Source organism: Aotus nancymaae, unplaced genomic scaffold (genome assembly GCF_030222135.1).
Source record: "Aotus nancymaae isolate 86718 unplaced genomic scaffold, 86718_ANA_hifiasm-v0.15.2.pri h1tg000039l, whole genome shotgun sequence".
NCBI lineage: Eukaryota > Metazoa > Chordata > Mammalia > Primates > Aotidae > Aotus > Aotus nancymaae.
In genome coordinates, this window is record NW_026988453.1 from 4,926,286 (window position 1) to 4,949,342 (window position 23,057).

At 41.4% G+C, this 23,057-nt stretch overlaps 1 protein-coding gene and 1 long non-coding RNA gene across 7 annotated transcripts in view; one reads left to right on the forward strand and one right to left on the reverse strand.

Moving 5' to 3' along the window:
• The window catches only part of NAV1 (neuron navigator 1), a 263,151-nt gene that overhangs the window by 204,999 nt on the left and 35,095 nt on the right, over window positions 1–23,057 (forward strand). For all 6 annotated transcript variants that reach the window (XM_064360228.1, XM_064360230.1, XM_064360229.1 and 3 more), the window contains one exon: window positions 22,484–22,622. In XM_064360228.1, the coding sequence (XP_064216298.1) occupies window positions 22,484–22,622 (139 nt within the window). The remainder of the gene's footprint in view (window positions 1–22,483; window positions 22,623–23,057) is intronic.
• The window catches only part of LOC135268213 (uncharacterized), a 136,933-nt gene that overhangs the window by 69,010 nt on the left and 44,866 nt on the right, over window positions 1–23,057 (reverse strand). The window lies entirely within an intron of this gene.

Genomic DNA, 23,057 nt, shown 5'->3' on the forward strand with positions numbered 1-23,057 from the left:
TGCTCGCCACCATGCCCAGCTAACTTTTTAGTAGAGATGAGGTCTCACTAAGGCTTGTCTCGAACTCCTGGCCTCAAGCGATTCTCCTGCTTCGGCTGAGATTACAGGTATGAGCTGCTGCATTCTGCCTTCTTTCAGTTTCTATATTTGATACGCTGTCTTGATATAGACTGCACAGTATTGTACTTCGTACCATGCACTACGTCTCCAGTGCTGTCATCAAATGACATTCCCCCAAATCAGCTGACCAGGGGCATCTGCCATTAACCTGGGAAACTCTCTGAGTTCATTTTCATCCAGCAAGGCACCTGAAGGGTACATTTCCTCTTGGACTTGGAGATTTCCAGTGTTTGTAGGCCTGTGGTTCTTGGCAGGATTGGGTTAACAACCTCCTCTATGTGGCGAAGGGAGTCTATAGCGTTCCCTCATACCTATGTCTAGCCCAGTGCCCTACTCCACCACGATCTACTTTTTGACATAGACTCATCTTCCCAAATCTGGTTGCTACCTAAATAACCTCTGGATTTTGCACCACTGCCTCTCAGGTGAGCACCAGAAGGAAAACAGCCGGAAGGTCAGGGCACAGACCATCCCACCCCACAAGAAGACCAATCCAAGGCAATCACTAGGCATGCTGATAGACAAGGAGGAGAGAGAAACCTGATGGGCGGGACTTCCTTTTATAGGACCAAGTTGGGGGTGAGGGCTGTATGAGCAGTGGCCCCAACTTAAAGCTGTGGACCCCAAAGCCTAAGCTAGGGGGCATCAGAGCATTGACATCTTCAACTCAAAAAACTAACCCAAGCCTGAAAAGAAAGACAGGCTGTCCAAAGCAAAGGCACCGCTGTTACCACCTGGCCAGCCTAGTTGTGCTGGAATGAGACGTCGTGAGGATGATGCAGCTGGTTCCCAGGCGGGTCTGGAAGGCTGTTGGCTGCACCCACGCATAGGACCCCTCTTGATCTGTCCAACGCCCCCAAGGGCTACAGGGCCTCCTCCCCAATTCCATATGTCTCAGTATGGTGGCCCCACTTGTGAGGACTCATCCAGCATTTTTTTTCTTGTCCTCACCATGAGGGAGTGATGTCTGGATTCTTGCCCATGAGTTGCGTAGACTTCCTTTACAAAGTAAGGTCTTTGGGGCCAGGTAGGGTACTTGATAAGTTTTCCTAAAGAGAAAAGATGCTAGCATGGGCAGTCCAAAAAGAGTGCCTGTCACACCACATGCGAAGTCAGTTAAATTATCGGTAGCTGCTCTTCATCTGACACCTGGACATCAATTTGTTTTCTTCCCATTCTGCTGTAGGCACGTGATGTTGACGTTTTATTTGGTGGAGATCATGTTTAAGGAAGTACAGTGATCTGCCTTTGGAAACTGTAGGAACCAGCCTGAGCAAATATGGAAGCTTTCTGTCAAGCTACATAGCCTATCCTACATTATTCTTTTTGCTAAGGCCCTTTCTGTAGATACTTGGAGCATGTCACTCTTTCAAGCAAATTGTGTTTTGATTTGCAGGCTTTTTGAGATCTAGGAACTAATCTCATTTCTTTTTCACAATTCTAAATCCCAAATGTCAGAAACTACTGAGGCGCAGGGTAGAAGTGACGGAGCAGACACAAATTAAATTTGACCTGGAGACTACCTTTTTGTGCAAAGAGTCCCTGGAGATGCATAAGTGATCTTCACCCTCTAGTGGAACACCGTTTGGAAGGCTGCCAAGTAATGCACTGCAGAAGTGATCCCATATGGTCCCCAAGTGATCTGAGTAAATGCCTAATTTAGTTTATCTCTCTCATGATGGAAGTATTTGTTGTAGTATACGTAGTGGTTAAAAACAGTCTTTAGAGTCAGATAGATCTTGATATTACAATGGCTTTGTTTTCTTCTTACTAGCTGTGGGCCCCTGGGTATGTAACTTTATCTGTCTTAAGTTTCAGTGTAAGTAAAATGGAAGTCATATCTAACTCGGAATTAATATGACGCTTAAATGAGGTTATACATGTATGTTAAGTGCTCCTCAAAGTGCTTGGCATACATATTTAAGTGCTGAACATATGGTAACTATTGTTTTAATAATGGTATCTGGTGATGTTCCCAAAGAAAAAGAAGATGAGATTATTTGCATTGATTAGCATACATCTGGCAGCGCCACTAGAAGTATAATGTAAAATGCATGCCCTTTTCTGTCATTATAAAAGGCAGCACATTAAAGATGCCTTTTAATGGCAAGTATTTAAGAAACACTGGGTTTCCACAGTGCATTAGTTAGTGAAGAAGTAGAGAAACTGCTTTGGTTTGATGCAAGCTCAGAGGCAGATAACACGCAAACTAGTGAGCTAGATACTGCATCAACTTCACAGACTGAAGGTGGGCCATCACCCAGCATATCTGATGTTGAAAAGTATGATGCGGAGGTTTTGAGTGTTCATTAATATGATTTGGTTGTCTTCTCAAGTTCCTAAATTATTTAAGATTGTTTTCCAGAGAGCCATGAATCTTTTTAGTAAAACTGCAGATGTTCCTTTGATTTAGGGCAGGACATTGCTGCATCCTTGTCCAGCCATGCAGAGGTTATGTTGGTTATGCTTGACTGGATGGGTATAAGTAATAGCTAATGTTGAGTCAGATCCCAGCCTGCCTGATGATTAAGTGAACAGCAACTTTCCACAGAGCACTCTCAGACTTTTAGATGGATTGCTTTGCCACAGTGGAAATCTTGACAGTTCAGTAATGAAGTGTGTCCTTACATTCTCCTACCTCCTCAAGACCATTTCTTTTGAAATAATGGTATCAGGGTGCTAGTTGAGGGATTGAATGAACTCCCCCCCGAACAAATTGACAAGTCTCCCTTGCAATACACCAAAGCTCCTTCAAGTCCTGAGGTTATTGTTCTTTGTGGACAAGTAAAAAGAGAAAACTTATCATCTAGTACTCCTGGCCCTGTGGCTGCTTCAACCTATATGATTGCTATTTTTAGTTTTGAACTTAAATGAGGCCGGGGCATGAAAAGGAGTTACAAAAGTTACCAGAATTAGGAAATCTAGCCAAGCCACTGAGATCAAAACTTCAAAATAATCCTACTAGAGATTGCTGAAGCTATATCAAAAGTTTATATAACCTGGTGCTGGGCATGGTGGTTCACACCTGTAATCCCAGCACTTTGGGAACCCCCAGCGGATAGGTCGCTTAAGCCCAGGGGGTTTGAGACTAGCCTTGGCAACATGGTGAAACCCTGTCTCTACCAAAAATACAAAAATTAGCCAGTCTCATAACCCGGTCTCAAAATAAATAAATAAATTAATTAATTAAATTTTTTTTAAAAAGAAAATTATTTTTTAAAAGTTTATATAACCTGGAAAACAGCCTCATCTTTTACCTTATTAAAGACTCTCCACAACCAGCCTAAAGTATTTCTTTTCCTCTGCATTTAGTGTAGGGACAAAAGTTGATGTTGTGTGGTGTCCCTGCATTTGATTTGTACGAGAGTAACATTCTTCATCCAAAGTTGTTCACTGAATTTCTCCCTGGGGATCTCCATAAGGTGTGAATTCCTAAGAGAAATGTTTGCATTCTGTGGTGAGTTGGTTTCTCAGTATGATTTTTGAAATGGAAAAGAAACCGAGTAGCTTAAATTGCAACAAATACTTTGATAAGGAAGTGGTTATGGTGAATCTGTGGATTTGGATGGGAGTCTCTTTATGTGCATTACAAAGGGTCATTGTGTCACATACCTTGCCTGTATCCTGAATAGATCCTCCCACATGCTCAAGCCTCTGGACCTAAGGAGGAGCTTCTCTCTGACTAACACGGTGCCATGTAGTTTAATACAGTAGTATGCAAGCAGACACACTTGAAGAATTAGCATCCAGTATTGTTCTCTTTAGGTTTTAGTATTCGGAATCTGTGTTTGTTTCTGTTTTGCTGGCAGCTTTCCTTTTTCATGTTCCTTTTGGTTTTGTTGTTGTTGTTAGTAGTTTGAATGTGGACAGCATTAGGGTAATCGCAGCAAAAAAGCTTGCTTTTGCCCTCTATTTTGAGTCAGGATTTAAAGATTGTTTTGACTGAATAAGGAGAGTCTGTGAATAGAAAAAAGATGATCTCCTCAGCTTTTGTAGAAACACTAAAGAAGACATTGGAAAGTGGACTTCTTATTTAATGGAGTAAAAAAGAAAAAGAAGGTGATAATGGAAGGCCAGGGATTCTGGAGTGAGAAAACTGAATGTGATACAAAGAAGTCAAAAAGCGGGGAGTGGTGTGTTCAAAGGGAACGCCTGGCAATTCATCTGGTTTGTGGTGGGAAGCTTCATTCCGAGAAGAGAGAGTAGCTCAGTGGCTGGAGGTGTTTATAGCCAGATCAGCATTTCACACCAACAGTCTGGCCTGGATATTTTAGAGCTGCCAGAAACTGCTCAGAGTTGCACAGATTCCTCAGCCTAGTGGTATGAATTTGAGGCCTGACTCCTATCCCTTTTACCTCTTGCAATACTCACTGTGCTCACAGGGTGATCCGAGATCTGAAGATGAATGGCAACTTGTTAGTTTGATAAAGTAGACTTTTATTTATTGCTTTATTCCATCCACTTTAAGGCATTGCCTGCTTCCAGAATGGGGGATTGTCAGTGAGGTACAAGCAATACTAATGCTTCTTCTTCTTTTTTTTTCTTTTCCAATCCTTTCCTTTTTTCTGAGTCAAAACTGAATCAGGCCATGCTCAGTGATTCATACCTGTACTCCCAGCACTTTGGTAAGCCAAGGTAGGAGGATTACTTGAGGGCAGGAGTTCAAGACCAGCCTGGGCAACTTAGACCTTGTCTCTACAATAAAAAAAACTTTTTTAATTAGCTGGGCATAGTGGCACCCGCATGTAGTCCCACCTACTCAGGAGGCTGAGGTGGGAGGATCCCTTGAGCTCTGGAGCTTGAGGCTGCAGTGAGCCGTGTTCATGTCCTGGTTCCAACCAGTGCTTCTGGAAGAGTAGCACCCACCCAAGGAGACGGCGCCCAGAGGACCTCCTGACATAGCTGCAAGCTCCCGAGTCCTCGGTGCCTTCAAATCTGTGATGCCCTTTGCTCTTGACACATCTCCCATTGTGCAAATGTGGAAACTGAGGACCTGGGAGTTCAACGACTTTCCCAAAGGGATGGGGCTGCAGAGAGGAAGGGATACCCCAGAGCTGGGGTCTGCAGGTGTGGGGAGTGGACTTCATTCCAGCCTAAGTGACAGACTGAGACCCTGTCTCAAAGAACACAAACAAACAAACAAACCAAAAAAACTGAGTCAGTAGTAGAAAAATCTTGTTTTGACTTGAAAACTGAGCAGGTTAGATCAGAAGTAATCAAAGTAGAAATCCAAGAGGTCATTCTTAGCCCAGAGTTGCTTTTTCGGCCAGGACTTGTCAGTTGTGTGATTGTTAGGTCTTTTCATTTTTAGGGGGCCTTTTTTTTGGTCTAGCCCCAGGGCTGGTGACCTTTGGCCTGCCTGGCCAAATCCAGTCCACTGCCTGTTTTTGTATGGCCTGCAAGGTAAGAGTGGATTTCACATTTTTAAATGATTGAAAGAAACAAAAGAAGAACACATGAAAATTATATGAAATTGGAATTTTAGTGTCCCTAAATAAAGTTCTATTGGAACACAGCTGCATTCATTTGTTTACATACTATCTATGGCTGCTTTTGTGCTACGATGGCAAAATTAAGTAGTTGCCACAGAGACTTTATGGCCTGCAAAGCCTTATAAATATTTACTATCTGGCCAACTCCTACTCTGGACGCTTAAGCCAAACTTTTCCTACTTTTCGGAATATTGTCAATTATCTCTTACTTCCTTATTGGTTTAGAGAAGATGCAGAAATGCAGACACTATTCTACATTTCTTTTTAATTAGCCAAGAATTTTGGAATTGTGCACTGGACTCCTAAGGAAACATTACAGGAAGAACATGGGTGAAGACAGTAGGGAGGAAGTAGGAAGAATCTTATGACATTTTAAATCAAATATCACTTTCATCCCTTTCCAAAAATCTTTAAAATGGGGCATCTATGTGGGTTTGAGAAAGAGGAAAAAAAAATGTTGGTTCTGAACAGAATCCTACTGATTATTCTTAGAGCCTCCTTCAGGCCCTCTCCAATAAAAATATGGGAACTCAAAATAAGGTCACTCACACTAATTGATACCTTAATTTTGTGACTTTTTGGTTTTCCTCAAGATGTTTTTTTGACCAAGTTAAGAATCGAAATTACTTTCCTTGATGTTCAAGCTTCCTAAAGGTTTTGATTAGTGAGTGTTGAATTACCTGTTTATACTTGGGGAAATTGAGGCTAAGACAAGTACGCTAACTCACGTGTCGTAATACCGACTAGTGGAGATAGAGGTACATCCTCGGTACTCTAGAGCTTGCTCCAGAGGACTGCCTTTAATCCTTTGAAGGTTAGTTCAGTGGTATCCCTGAGAACTTTTTGCTTTTCTTGAGATTCCCAGTTATCTTTCACTCTTTGAAGGATTTCAATTTCCTGACTTGGAAACATCTGAAAAAGAAAGGAAGATGCCTTGTTTTCTCATTCCCTCCCCTGTGAAAGAAGTAGAGGAGGGCAAAGGCTTGGGGCAGACAAAAAGGGAAATCTCTGAAACTAGAGAAAACTCAAACAAATTGTGGCCAGCCGAGTCAGCATTCCTCACCCACAGTTGGTCCTAATTAAGGAGACTCCCGTTAAACAGCTCAACTTTCTGCTCTTCTCGCACTAGCCCTGCCAGCTGACATGGCAAAGCTTTAACCCACGCCTCGGAAACAGTCTCTCATGTCTTTCCTTCTATATTCTCACTTCTCTGTCTCTCCCCTACTACCCTGCAATTACCCTTGCCCACATGAAGATCCTAATAAAATATATTGATACCTCTAGTCCAGTTGCATCCATTTTGTTCTACAAAGTGCTATCCAAGCTGTTTGCAGGGCTGAATACTTGAGTATCATGTCATTACAGGAGCACACATAGAGCCTGATTTCATCATAGGAAGATGTAATTTCTCCGGGATTATTTCGCTGCCAAGTCTAGGCAGCAATGATAATTCCTTCCACTTTGTCTGACTCCTTGATTTTCACAATCCATAGCATCTACTGTGCCTTGCAGATGGATTTGGATATTTAATTTTGCTGTGATAACCTATGAAATCATGATAAAAAAATCTGATGGCAGTAAATCTCTGAATTGAAAACTAGCCTGAATCCTAGAGGTGGTCAATATCCAATGTAGTTCAATGGGGATATTGACATGTAGATAAAATAAGCTTATTTTCATAACTTAATGGTTGTGGCAGTCTGCTCAAGCTGACATAACAAAATACCACAGGCCAGGTGGCTTAAATAACAGAAGCTTCTTTTCTGACAGTTCTGAAGCCCAGCAGCGCAAAACCAAGGTGCTGCCTGGGTTTGTTTCTGATGAGGCCTGTCTTCTGACTGTAGACAGCCACCTTCTCACTGTGTCCTCACATAGCTTTAACTCTGTGCACACACAAAAAGAGAGCCCTCTGGTGTCTCCTTCTTATAAGGACACCAGTCCTATCAGATTAGAGCGCCACTCTTATAAGATCATTTAACCTTAATTTTTTTTTTTTTTTTTCGAGACGGAGTTTCGCTCTTGTTACCCAGGCTGGAGTGCAATGGCGCGATCTCAGCTCACCGCAACCTCTGCCTCCTGGGTTCAGGCAATTCTCCTGCCTCAGCCTCCTGAGTAGCTGGGATTACAGGCACACACCACCATGCCCAGCTAATTTTTTGTATTTTTAGTAGAGACGGGGTTTCACCATGTTGACCAGGATGGTCTCGATCTCTTGACCTCGTGATCCACCCGCCTCGGCCTCCCAAAGTGCTGGGATTACAGGTGTGAGCCACCGCGCCTGGCCCCTAACCTTAATTACCTCCCTAAAGGCCCCATCTCCAAATACAGTCATTGGGAGTGAGATCTGTAACACATACATTTGGGGAGACATAATCTATACCATAACAATGGTCTAAGTTTAGGAAACTTTCTTAACCTTAGGGCAAAAATTAAATGCCAGAAACAAGAAGGTGATCTTAAAGCAGGGTGTCAGGAGTCAAGATAGTAATTTAAAGAAAATGTTCTGAGTCATAGACACATTTGAGAATCTGAACGTATGATCAGATACCAGAAGACTGCACACATGCATAGAATTTTATGTGTAACTGCAAGGGTATTAGCTTCTGCAGACCAATTACTTTCTTTTGCCACTGGCAAGATGGCATCTGTGAAGATCAAGCACAGAAATGTATGGCTTTATTTGGACTGAGTGGGGTTCTGTCTAGGGCTGGACCTATGGCCCTATTGCCACCATTAAAACACTTCGACCTTATCAGAAAGGAGAGTGAGCTAAAGTGGGTATGCTGAAGGTGGCTAGAACTTCAGCAAGGAAGTCTTGAGGTGGACTAAATTTGGAACCAAGCAGTCAAGTTTTCTTACTTTTCCGTTGTATCACAAATCCTCAGAAATAACAGAAGTCCTCTCTCTACGGGCACATTAGGGTGGCCTTTTATACTCTTGGGGGTGTCATGGCCCTGTATTTAATTGCTTTAACTCCTTTCTAAATGCCATAGAGAACTTTGTCAGTAACTAAAACTGAATGACTTAAAAGAAAAAGGCAACAGTGGAAATACGATTATTTCAGCATCAAACAGAATGATGAAGGTACAGTAGGGCATTGGAGTGTAATTTTCTTGGATGGGTTTGATCTTTAGGAAATCTTTTCTTTTCCTTTTCTCTTTTCTTTTTTGAGATGGACACTTGCTCTTTTGCCCAGGCTGGAGTGCAGTGGTGCCATCTCAGCTCAATGCAACCTCCACTTCCTGGGCTCAAGTGATTCTTGTGCCTCAGCCTCCTGACACCCTGCTTTAAGCTGGGACTACACAGCGCACACCACCACACCCAGATAATTTTTTGTATTTTAGTAGAGACGGGATTTCACCATGTTGCCCACAGTGGTCTCGAACTCCTGAGCTCAGGCAATCCACCCACCTTAGCCTCCCAAAGTGCTGGGATTAGAGGTGTGAGCCACCATACCTAGTCCAGGAAATATTTACAAAATTTGTGGTATTCATCGTCCTAATCTTCCCAGCTGGATCTGAGTAAGAAGTCATCACCTATGTGTTACAATAGATACCCCAAAATGGTAGGGTCCAAAATTGTTATGACTGTTTTTTCTGATTTTTTAATAATGCATGTAACCAGTCTGTAGGATTTAAATCTGAATGCGGGCTTTCCTAGCTACAGTCCATTCATTAACTTAGCCTCAGCATTTGAGAGTTGAACAAATTAATCAGATAGTTCTGTGATTGAAACTAGAGTTTAGGAAATGTCTTTTAAAAGTTACTGAAACCATTCGTTTTCTTATAGGACTGGAATTGTATGAGCTTACTGCCAATATGTCGAGGGGCCAAATAAATTTTCCTAATTGTACATATCCTCCAATTTCTTATAAGACTCTGGTTACCTTGTTCTTTAGAGTCCCTTCTTCTTGGTGATTTTTACCCTTAAGACTTGGCAAACCCTTAACTTAAAAAAAATTTACATTGGCTTCTTCTCTGCCCCACCCTCTCTTCCTCTAAATCTCTCACTCTGTGCAATTCATCCTGTCCTCCCATTGCCTGGCTTTGTTGGCCAGGTCAAGCTGGTTTGCTGTGATCTCTGCCAAACCACAGACATGTAATGAAGCAGACACGGTACTCCCCCTCGCTCTTGGAGTTCTCTAGGGCCACGTGGGGATGGGGAGCAGGAGAGGTTACTGACTTTAAGAACTTAGGCAGTACTTGAACAGAATGTTGGTTTCTCTAGATGGTCTTGATTCATTTTCAAAACAGCATCACAAAATTGCCCAACTTCACTCTTACTCTCCAATAACCTTTTTTTAAAAATCAGTTATCCTCTTTAACCTCTTGAATGGTCTCCGAAGACGATGGCTCATAATTCAATGTTTGCACCTAAAAATTTTACCACATCTGTTGCCATCAAAGGGATCAGGTGAAGTTTAACTGCAAACCATAGTTTTTTCAGGTCATGGATCAAATGTAACTACTATAGCAGCTAAAGAACTCCAGCTCTTTAAAGCTGACATTTCATTGACCAAAAGTTTCCTGTTTAGGACAGCGCTTTCCAATAGAAATCTAATGCAAGCCACACATGTATTTTTAAATGTTATAGTAGAAATATTTAGAAAAGCAAAACAAGAAAAATTAATAGTAATGTTTTTTATTTAACCTAACGTATTTAAAATATTATTTTAATATGCAATTAATATAGAAATTATTAAGATAATTAAGATATTTTACAGTCTCCTTTTCTACTAGCCACATTTCAAATACTCAGTAGCTACCTATGGCTAGTGGCTACCATATTAACACAGATCTAGGTCACCAACTTCTTAACAAAGGAGTCCACTTGCTGCAGGGACCAGAGATGGAACATCACTTGCTAATTTTCTCATTAGGGATCACATCTCCATGACTATCTGAGTGACCTCTAGAGAAGCATGGACTATGAACTGAGTGGCTCACCTCCAGGAATGGGTCTGAAGAAAGCATAGAAGACCAATGAAGAATGGGATATCTTTGGAACTTTGGATTGAGGAAAGCCCAAAACATACTCCCTTGTTCAGATGTACCAAACTAGTCTTAGACTGGGACAAGTTGTCATTTCTTTCATTTGACCTGGATTTTGTAACTTGGTCTCTCCCTATTAAGAGTTTAAGTTCGGGCATGGTGGCTCAGGCCTATAATCTTAGCATTTTGGGGGACCAAGGTGGGCAGATCACTTGACTTCAGGAGTTTGGAACCAGCCTGGACAAAATGGCGAAAGCCCGTCTCTACAAAAAAACAAAAATTAGCCAGGTGCCATGGTGATACCTGTAGTACCAGCTACTTAGAGGGCTGAAACAGAGAATCACTTCAATCTGGGAGGTCAAGGCTGCAGTAAGCTAAATTGCACCACTGCAGTCCAGCCTGGGTGACAAAGTGAGATCCTGTCTCAAAAAAAAAAAAAAAGAGTTTAGAGTCCATGGCCACGGTTTTGTAGCAAACAAGTGCTAAAGCATAGACCAAACACAAAAATAAATGTATTTAATGTTGAATCATATGAAAGTGCCCAGGTTTGATCATTTTTTTTACCTATAAGATTGACAATTTCATATGGTTTAACATATTACATTTCATCACAGATAGCAAGAATATTCTTAAAGTAGTGAGCAAGAAGGAAAGCTGTATCTTAGCTTTAACCTGGTGTTGGTCCAAAAAAGCTATGGAAAATTTCAAGACTAGAGCAAATATTAGGAATGTATTCTGGTCTATAGTGTATTCTGGTCTGTAGTGTATTCTTTGAGGTCAGCTCAGTCCATTTCTAGCCAATAAGGTTAGCCTCCTCAAGAGGACAGATTAGTTTTGAGTCTCTATGTATTTAATTCTGACTTGGACTGATTCCAGATCCAGCTTTATGTGCTCTTTGCCCTGTCTCCTTAAAATATCAAGAGTAATTTGAGTAGCAGGGGCAAAGTCATGAGATATCCCTGGCTGCAGAACCATCTAATGACAGCCTTATCTAAAATGCTTGCATTATGAAAAATGTTCTTTTCATTTTGATCCATGGACATTCTGGCCCTTGGCAAACCTAGAACCAGGCTCATCACATTTGCTATCCTCCTACTTATCTTGGCTATCAGATTACTCTCAGTCCCTGGGTCTAATTCACACTTTGTCACTGTTGCCTATTTCATTGCCTAACCTAGGCCACCATCCATCAACTCTAGCAAGTGAAACAGTATCAAGAGTTGTGGTTATTGATGCTCTTTTACCCCTCTGACCTGTTTGATGTTTGTATCTTTGATAGAATATGGTGCATACCTACTTGGTATAGTGATGGGGACCGAAAAGCCTTCCAACTCTGACTCTGGCTTCTCTTCATGATTGATTTGGGGACTCATTTCCATGAAGTAAGGTGCCTTTTGTGGCCAAACAGCTTCCTGTTGTCTTGGAATCTGTTTCCAGTTTAGATGATAAGTTAGCTCTTCTCTTTCCTATATAAGAAAGCAGGAAGTCCTAGGTATACCCTAGGCTTCCAATTCCATAAACACTGCTGGGAGTAAAAATAATTCCAAGAGAAGAAAAAGAAAAAAAAAAAAAAACCCTTGGCTCTTAAAACCAGCCTATTGTACTACAGATATTTCTCCACTCTCAGAGGAGAAAGTAAGGTTCCATGTACACAGTTCTCATGCATTAAGTAGCAAATAGAGAAACTTAGTTACTGATTTGCAAGGCATATATATTCTGGACAGAACAGATTCAGTGTTCAAGTCTGACTTTTAAGAGCCATGCTGTGCTAGAGAAGCAATAAGGATTTTTTCCTATTAGTCACAAGCTGGTCCACTCTTCCAGTTAGTTAGCCCACACCCTTGGCCCTCTGGCTGCCTGCAGGCTCCCTTGGCTATTGAAGTTCCATGGAATAATAGCTGGGCCTAAAATGTGGGGAGCAGACGGTGTGAGAGAAGTCTGGGAGGGGTAGCCAATCCTAGCCAAGAGCTACGTTAGTGTTGGTGCTTTTCCCGGAGGGGAGGAGTGTTCCCTGCCCCATGCATTGCCACGTGTCTGCACAGACACAAACAGAGCAGTGTTCAGTTGAGCTGGCCTCCTCACAGTCCCTCTTTTCATCCTACAGAGGAGATGGGTGCACCAGAGTGCTCCTTAGACTATGGTGTCAATGCTAGGAAGTGGGCAAGAAAACAAGAGGAGGAATCAGTTGCCATTCTTAACAGCACTAGATGACGGGCTTTACTTATTCTAAGAGCACTCAAGAGGCTAATTTATTGAAGGGAATGGTATAGTGTCCTATACTATCACTCTCATCCTAACAACAAGGCTAGGCTGGATAAGAAACAACATAACTTAAAAAAAAATCAATATCTAAGGATGCAAAGCATTCTAGTTGAACTAAATTCCAGAAAGAGATGAGCCATTCCTAGGAGAGATGGAATACATGGCTGTTTTCCTCCTAGGGGTACAACTAAGAGGGGCAAACCTATCATAGATGAGGATAAGGAGAAAATAGCTGAAAACTTCATACAGACTTTTGAAGGCCATATGCAGACTGGCCATAAGGAGCCCTAATTACAGAGCAAATATGTACCCACCTACCCCTAAATCGTTCTCATGAGGCCTTCACTGAGTACACAGTGGCAGGAAGCTGATGGCTAAGGACAGGACAGAAATCTGAGAAAGATCCCCACCTCACCCAGTGTACATACACAGGGCCTTCACTGACTATACAGCAGCAGTACAGTACAGCAGAACCTGAGAGGCAGGGCAGGAGGTAGAGAAAGGCCCCCCAAAGCACAAAGATCTTTCACTGAATGCACAGAAGTGGCTCACCAAGAGTGCAGAGAACTCGACAGCAGCCCAAAGCTGGCAGCTGGGCTGGATGGCATAGAGAGATCTCTGGAGACTCGCTATGCTCAGATCATAAGCCCTACTGAAAGGACAGCCCTGATCCTGCCCTCAAAACATTTGGTGAACTGACTTATAACAGAGCCCAGACCTGGCTCTATGACAGGCTAGACTGACTCAGCTCTCAATCCTAGCAGCCTAACAACAGAAGGGACATGTCCTTTTCTGGATATACCTATTGCCACACTTTTACACACAACATCTGGCATAAAATAAAAAGTTACAAGGCTCAGGAAGAAGCAGAAAAATATGACTGGGGGAAAAATAGTCAATAGAAGCAGATCTACAGATGAGCCGTATGTTGAAAGTAACAGACAAGGATTGTAAAATCCTTTTTATAAATATCTTTAAGGATCCCGAAGAAAAGGTGAATTACATTCTTGTATAGATAGGGAATTTCAGCAGAGAACTGAAAGCTCTAAAAAGAGAATGTTAATAAATTCCCCCAACCCCAAAGCGAGGATTAGATTTATAAACAAATTACTAGTTATTTTTGGAGAATATATAAATAGCAGCTCTGAAATAACTTTTTCCTGAAGTTATGCATTCTTGTTTTCATATAAGCAATGACTGAGTGCCCACTGGATACAAGATATTATATAAGGAGTACAAATAAGCATGAGATTTAATCTTAACCTTCAGGGAAATACAGTGTAGTGAAAAGATGTGCGGACATAACTATTTCAAGGCAGACCACTCTAATAGAAGTATAGGTATGTCTGTGGAAACATAAAAGGGAATGAGATTTTTCTGGCAAGGAGGATCATGGAAAACCTCATGGAAGACTTAGTATTTGATCTGGAAATGGAAAATGCTTATGCGAAATATTAATAGATAGGGCTTACGTCCACTGATGTCAGATCCCTGGGATAATGCCAGGACTCCAGAGTCTTCAGCAGCACACAGATCACTGCCTGGTGATGTCAGGACTGCCTCCTCATGCAGGCCTGTATTTCTAAAAGGAAATTAGGTGAGAGAGTTGGTCACCTAATAGGAATCCCAGGGAATACAGGAAGTAAGAGTAGGATGGGAGTGGAGAAAAGTGGATAAAGCACTATATTTGTCAGTATCCTAACATGGTAAAGTCATATTTCTGGATTTTATTGGAGATGAAATAATTCCTTCCTCTGTATTGCTTTATGTATGTTGTCTATACCTCTGTCATGGATTTATTTCATTTATACATCTTTCTCTATCCTTGGGTTGTAGGCTCATTCTGGATAGTCACTTATTTTGAACGCCCATAGCAAGTGACACCATGCCTTATAAATACTAGGATGACTTATAAATACTTGATGAATGTTTGCTCAATTGAAGTTCAATTTAACCGTAGGCAGAGTTTATAGGAATTAAACTGAGGTAGTCTGGCTCCAACATCTGTGCTCTTAATCACTATACTGCATTAATGATGGCTTATGAATAATCTTGATAAATGGGGTATTGAATATTTTTTAAAACTATAGAGAGACTGGGTCTCACTATGTTGCCCAGGCTGGTCTCAAACTCCTGACCTTAAGTGATCCTCCCTCCTCAGCCTCCCAAAGTGCTAGGATTACAGGTATAAGCCACCGTGCCCAGCCAGGCTATAGAATTTTTATTTTATCACATCAGCAAGAGGGAGCTAATGAAAGTTTTGCTGATCACTTTTGGGTGATTAGGCTTCTGATTCTATTCAGTGCGTGTTAGATGGAGGGAGAATCTATACAGAGTGGAGCTGATAACAGAAGTCTTTTCACAGTGGCTCAAGTGAGAGGACGTTAGACTCTGAAGCAGAGCAAAGGCAGGGGAAATTTAAAGGAAGAGATAGATTTGAGAGGAGAGTGGTAATACAATCAATGATATATTACAATCTTGATGAGGAGGGGGAAGAAAAAGGAGTTGAAGGCATACCTAAGTTTTTGATAGAGCAACGAGGGAGAAAAGGTGATGCTTTTAGTGGAAATTGGGAATGGGAAGTATAAATTTTGGAGGGTAGAATAGGGGATATGAGGAGAACAGTAAATGGGAAAATAAGTATCCCATGGAGAAAGTTCTTCAATTTACCTTCATAATCTGTTACAGCTCCCTTGGAATCTCTGTTGACAAGGTTCTTCATTTTCATTGTCCTGTTTATATGTGACTCAGTCTCTGATATGCTCATTCAGACTCATTTCCTCTTCTATTCTGGGGATCGATGAAAATGATAAAGTGCCATCGAACTTAGAAGTTCTTATGAGAACTCGCCCCAAATCAAAACTTTGACACCATTTCTCTCATACACCAGTTGCCTGCGAGTGGCTGTTTGCATTTGTAGATTAGATTATGGAGGGATATTGAGGTCTCCGCATTCTTTGTCGTTTTCGTGTCCTCGTGAATTTAGGCCTAGCTTGTTGTTGCCCAACTCTCTTTTCTGTACTTGAGATCTATGTGAAAAACATATAAAGAGAAATAGGAGGGAGACAGCAAAATCCAGCTTAGAGTGAGCAAAGAAATTCTTTCTGCCAAACAACAGATGCAGTAGCCCTCCATAACTCTGGGCCCTGTCCTCTTTATTGTTTTTGGTTACATATTTAAGCTGCCTTCCTTTCTCCCTGCTATCTTGAGTGACCAGGCAGTTGCTTTGCAGTACTCCGACTCATGAACTGATAAAATTTGCAAACTCTTCTAAAGACATTCTATTCTTACACCTTAACCAGTCATATGTTTCAGGATGGACAGTGTCCATCCAGCCTTTTTTTTCTCCCACAGCTCTTGAGTCTTCAAAAAAAAAAAAAAAAATCATCTAGGCTAGATGCAGTGGCTCGTGTCTATAATACCAGGACTTTGGGAGGCTGAGGCAAGAGGATCACTTGAGCCCAGGAGTTCGTAACCAGCTTGGGCAACATAGCAATACCCTGTCTCAAAAAAGATAAATAAATAAAAAATCATCTAGATGATTTATTCTGCCTCTATGTTATTTGACTTTAGAACTCCAAAGCTAATGTCTGCTCACCTCATTCTACTCAAAGGCTACCCACCAGGATATCTTTTTTTTTTTTTTTTGAGACAGAGTTTCGCTCTTGTTACCCAGGCTGGAGTGCAATGGCGCGATCTCGGCTCACTGCAACCTCCGTCCCCTGGGTTCAAGCAATTCTCCTGCCTCAGCCTCCGGAGTAGCTGGGACTACAGGCGTGCGCCACCATGCCCAGCTAATTTTTGTATTTTTTAGTAGAGACAGGGTTTCATCTTGTTGACCAGGATGGTCTCAATCTCTTGACCTCGTGATCCACCCGCCTCGGCCTCCCAAAGAGGTGGGATTATAGGCGTGAGCCACCGCGCCCGGCCAGGATATCTTATTCATAAGAGTCACTTAGGGGGATTTTGTTGCTAATTAAATTAGTTTAATATATTTCACAACTACCACAAAAGTAAAATGACAATAAAGGTTTTTCTTTTCTTAAGTCATAAAACCACAAAAACAAAGAATAGAAGAAGAAAGATATAATAGTGATGAGATCATGGGAAGCTGGAAATCATACTGACAAGTATGAACTGATGGATCAGACTTAAAGTTGAATCATAGGCCAGCAGTGGAGGAAGTGGGGCAGGAACTTGGTTTGCAACCTGGAATCCTCAAAAAGCTTCATAATTGGTGGCATGAGCTAGCTTTAATGGGGAAAGGGTAAGTCTACAAACAAGAGAACTGGTTGAAAATTTATATAAAAAATACTTGGACTCTCAGATTCTTTCCTCCATCTGCTCTCAGAAAGGGGGAACCCTTTCCCCTGTTTGTAAGTCTACAAACAGAACTGGTTGAAAATTTAAATAAAAAACACTTAGACTCTCAGATTCTCCCCTCCATCTGCTCCCAGAGGGGAAGCTGTTTTCCTCCATTAACAGAAGACTGGAGACTTATTTTCTGGAGAGAGTAAAACAGGTAGTCTCTGGTCTGGTGGACTCCTGACACAAGTGAGTGCATAGATTTTGAACTAAAGCAAGGGAGAGAGGAATAAATGAAACTTTGCATATTGAATGTTGAAAGTTCCAGGCTCTTCTCTAACTCAGCTCTCAGAATGCTGGTCTTATATATTTCAGACTGGAGTTTGGAAGATTCATCTCTAGGAAATCTGACCAGCTCATAAGAAAAAACTTAAATGAATCAGTCCAATCTCATCTCCCTATACTGAAGCCATAGTTGACAAGTCCTACTACATGTGCACAAACGTTCCCAGTAACTTATAATGAGTGTCCCAGTCTTCCATATTAGCAAATAGCCAAGCATCATCACACATCTCAGAAGGTCTGTAACATGAAGTCTCACCAGTACGAACAGAACAAAGCAACTTGGAACAAGAAACTATGTAAGGACATTGGCAACCTGCCCCTCTAAATGAATGAATGAATGTCTCTGAGAGTTGAAAAAGCGATTGCATCCTTGAAAGAAAGAACAATATGCTGTTTAAAAAAAATTTTTAACGAAGCCTTGGAAATTTAAAATATGGTAGAAGCGTGGGTGCAGTGGCTCGCAGAACTTTGGAGGCTGAGGAGGGAAGATCACTGGAAGCCAGGAGTTTGAGACTAGCCTAAAGAACATAGTGAGACCCTGTCTCTACAAAAATTTTAAAGTTAGCTGGGCATGGTAGCACATGACTATAATCCCAGCTACTCGGGAAACTGAAGCAGAAAGATCACTTGAGCCCAGGAGTTTGAGGCTGCAGTGAGCTATGGTCACATCACCACACTCTAGCCTAGGCAAGAATGCAAGACCCTGTCTTTAAAATATACATACACATATTATACAAATATACATACACATACATACACATATACGTACATATAGATGTACACACTACCCATACATACATTTACGTGTATATGTATTTATGTCTATATATTTATATGTGTGTATATCTATATATGTATGTGTGATAGAAGAAATGAAAAACTTAATAGAAAGGTTGGAAGATAAAATTGAGGCCACTGCTCAAAAAGTGGAGTTTAGCAGCCAGGCGTAGTGGCTCAAGCCAGTAATCCCAGCACTTTGGGAGCCCAAGGCGGGAGGATCACTTGAGACCAGCCTGGGCAACATAAGGAGACAATACAAAAAAAAAGCAGAGGTTTTTTTTTTGTTTTATTTTTTTAATGATGCAGAAAATAAGAGAGAAAAGTAGAAAATCAGCCAAAGAAAATCTATTATCTGAATTATAAACATCCTAGAAGAGACAACTAGAAAATGAAGAGAAAATCATCAAAAAATTTTTGAAAAAATTTCTCAAAACTGAAGGTACTGAGTTTCTAGATTCAGAGCATCTGGTAAGGTACCCGACACAATGAGTAAAGAAGGTCTCACACCAAGGCACGTCATTAGTGATGTTTCAGCGCACGAGAAGATGCTAAAAGTTCCAGAGGGGAAACAAAGAATCAGGTCACATGCAAGGACGAAGACTCAGAAGGGCAACAATAGAAACAGACATGGAACAACGCCCTTAGATTCTGAAAGAAGATATTTTTCAGCTTAGAATTCTGTGGCTACCCAAAATATCACACGTGAAGATAGAATAAAGACATTTTATGGGCCGGGCGCAGTGGCTTACAGCTGTAATCCTAGCACTTTGGGAGGCCCAGGTGGGTGGGTCACCTGAGGTCAAGAGTTCAAGACCAGCCTGGCCATCATGGTGAAACCCCATCTTTTAAAAAATAAAAATAAATAAAAAAATAAAAAGACATTTTATGATACATAAGGTCTTACAAAGTTGACTTCCAAAGCATCCCTTTTCAGAAACCTACCAGAAGAGGTACTTCACCTAACCGAGGAGTAAACCAACAAAGAGGAAGACTGAGGTTCCAGTTTAAGTCAGGGGTAGAGAATCTCCAGGATAATGAAGTGTGGTCCCATAATGTCAACTATTCAGCACATCCAGAGAGCGAACAACTAGAAGATATAGCATAGGGATATTTTTGAAGGATGCACAAAAAACTGTTAATAATTGTTACCTTAGAAGTAAAAATGGGAGGGCAAAAAAGGAGCACTTTTCCTTTATATTTTTATGATAGTTGAATCCTTGCTATAGCAGGTATTCCTTCTTTTGTTTTGTTTTCTTTTGTTTGTAGCAACAGGAGTCTTGCTTTGTTGCCCAGGCTGGTCTTGAACACCTGGCTACAAGGAGGAATCTTGCACCCAGCCCTTTTTTTTTTTTTTCCCAAACAAAAGATCTTTCTCTGTCACTCTTTAATGTTTTTTTTTTTTTTCTCAAGCCATTCAAATTTAGCAGTGAGTTTGTTTTTTGTTTTTTAAGAAAGAGGGTGTGGTAGCTCATACCTGTAATCCCAGCACTTTGGGAGAACTAGGCTGGAAGATCACTTGAGGCCAGGAGTTGGAGACCTGCCTGACCAACATGGTGAAACACTTTCTCTACTAAAAATACAAAAATTAGCTGGGCGTGGTGTTGCATACCTGTAATCCCAGTTACTCGGGAGGCTGAGGCACAAGAATCACTTGAATCTGGGAAGCAAAGGCTGCAGTGAGCTGAGATCATGCCACTGCCCTCCAGCCTGGGTGACACAGTGAGAATCTGTCTCAAAAAAGGAAGGAAGGAAGGGAGGAAAGAAAGAAGGAAGAGAGGGAGGGAATGCTAACTATCCAAGCAAGCAAGGAAGGAAGGAAATGCTAACTGTGCTAGGAAGTATTTATATCCTCTAGCCAACCTTCCTTGGTAATTCTAGGTTTATACTTCCTCACTACAGGAAAAGAGCTTGGGAGGGAATGTCTTTTAAGCAAGAAAAACCCAAACACTCTCCTAAAAGATAAGCCTCCTCCCCCATTTCAGTATTAAATTTTCCATAAATGTAGGGCAAAGGAAGGTTTCTTTTGGATTTCTGAGCTGCAGCAGTCCTCTTTTTGCCAGGGTCCTTCCATAAGAGCTTTCTTTGCCTCACAACCTTGATTACCAATAATTAATCTCAGATGAAAGATTCTGTGTTACAGGCTTCCTCTGTCTTTGACTTAGAGAACATGCTGAGAATGGTTTGTTTGCTTGCTTGCCAGAGATCTTATCTTGACCCAGCAGAGCTGATAGGATCATAAAACCAGCATTGATCTTTCCTCAGTATTCTTTCTCTACAAAATGAGGGGGTATGACATCTTAGCCCAGGACAAACGTGAGATTTACTGTATATCAGGAAGGGAAAGGGGGAAGAAGTTGATTGTCATTCAATAATGGCTGTATTTCAAAGTCATAACATTTAAAGAACTCTGTAGTGTGTTCTAATCCCCATGCTTTCTTTGCTCTTTCTCAATGTATTTGGATAAATCACTACAGAGCAACAAAGCCAAAATGTCCAAACCACCCACTTTCCTATTCCCAGCACATGAATTAGAGGGAGCCAGCTGAGATCTGGGCCAACCACTTAGACGACTTGTATGTCTAATTTTTGTTCCATGGTATGAAACTCAAAATAAATCAAAAAGAAAAATATTTTCAGATACCAGCTAATTCACCCAAAAAGGTCTTCAGCCTTTTAGTCCTTGCACACATGCAAAGCTGATAAACAAACCTACTCCGAACACAGATAACAAGGATTTAGAAGTTAATTCCTACTGGCACAAACAGATACTCATATATAGCAGTCTTACTGAACTTCTGTGTTCAGTGTTAGGCTCTAAAACTTGAGTGAAATCTGAAGAACATTTAGGGTCTAAAGGAATTGGGAAAGACTTGAAAACAGGGCCTTTGAAGACAGCTTATAGGGGACAGAATTTGAGCTTAGAAAACAGTGCATGTGATCGAAAAGAAACGTGAATAGCAAACAAAGATAGAATAAGAGAAAATTAATATAAATATTAGAGGAAGCTATTTAGTTTTGATGTTAAGGATAAACTTTCTGACTGAAACTTGTTATGCCCAAAAATTGGCAGCCAGGCCAGGCACGGTGGCTCACGCCTGTAATCCCAGCACTTTGGAAGGCTGAGGTGGGCGGATCACTTGAGGTCAGGCATTCGAGACCAGGCTGGTCAACATGGTGAAACCCTGTCTCTACTAAAAAAAAAACAAAAAAACAAAAAAAAAAATTAGCTGGGTGTGGTGGTGGGCATCTGTAATCCCAGCTACTCAGGAGGCTGAGGCAGGAGAATCGCTTGAACCCGGGAGGCAGAGGTTGCAGTGAGCTGTAATTGTGCCACTGCCTTCCAGCCTGGGCAACAGAGCAAGACTCCGTCTCAAAACAAACAAACAAACAAACAGACAAACAGACAAAGGAATGTTGTAGAGCTCAAGCTATAAAGATGTGGAGGTTGCAGTAAGTTCACTTAGTGCATGCAGGAGTGTTGGATACAGATGTTTACAGGTACAGATATTTAACGGCAATATCTCCCTAATACCACAAATCTGATATTCCAAGCAATTGGCAGAGAAACGAACCCATTCTGCACAAATTTGGCCCCTCTGCATGGCCACAGCACCTTAAATTTGGTTCACTTACGAGAAGAACAGCATGTTCTGTTTAGAAGCAGGACCCGATCCCAGGATAGGATGAACTGCATAAATGGAGGTGCAGTGAGAAATGATAAAAGTCTAAGAGGTTCTACAAAACAGAAATCTCTTTCTGGGCCTCATTACCAGTTGTAGACATTTTTAGAAAAGGAGAGGGAGAATAGAAGCAGAACACATCTAAAAATGAACAAAGCTATGGTAATTTTAAGAATGGAGGCTGTTTACAGGGAGAGGAAATTGGTTTGTATAATTAGATCCAAAAATTACCTTGTCTTTATAATATACCTTTCTGTTAAGGAGATAGAACATTTTCTCTTGCCAGATAAAGACAGAGTGTCTTCCTTTTGTAAAAGAACATCACCAAATTACCAGGAAGTTTAAGTCACACTTTGAATTGCTGGCAAACCCAAGACAAAGCCCCAGGTCTTCTGCTTTTGGCTAGCCTGTATACTGGTGCAGAGCCATTCTTGCATCAGTATGAAACATTTAGTTTTTTCCTTGGCTTCTGTTTTCACCACGAACCTTCATGTCTCCTGTCCTGTAGCTGGGATGAAAGCAGCTCCATCAGCAGTGGACTCAGCGATGCCTCAGACAATCTCAGTTCAGAAGAATTCAATGCCAGCTCCTCACTCAACTCCCTCCCAACTACTCCTACTGCTTCTCGCAGGAACTCAACAATAGTGGTACGTGAGTTTGCAAACACCCAAGCTACCATCTCAAGATGAACCACAGCATTGTCTGTGTATGGGGTTGCACGTACACACCCACTCCATGGGATTGGTTCTCATAGACCTTTGACCAGGTCATTTTAGAGCTGCTCCCTGCAAAAAAAAAAAGTTAAGGCTACTCACCCAAGACGTTAGATGTTGTCATATTGTCTATACTTAGTGCCTACACTAATCTAGAGTAATACATGTAAGAGCTATTCCAACTGGAGAAGAAAAAGAAACCTAGAGATATATGCCATCTGCTGTCGGGAATCCTAGGTGTCTAGGTAGAAACCCTAGGTTGACTTAGTACTCTGGGATGCACAGCGCCAGGTACTGACTAAAATCAATCCCGTCGGCTATCCAGTTCCTCATCTGCATATAAGTATCTCACTCTGCCTTTTTGTCTTT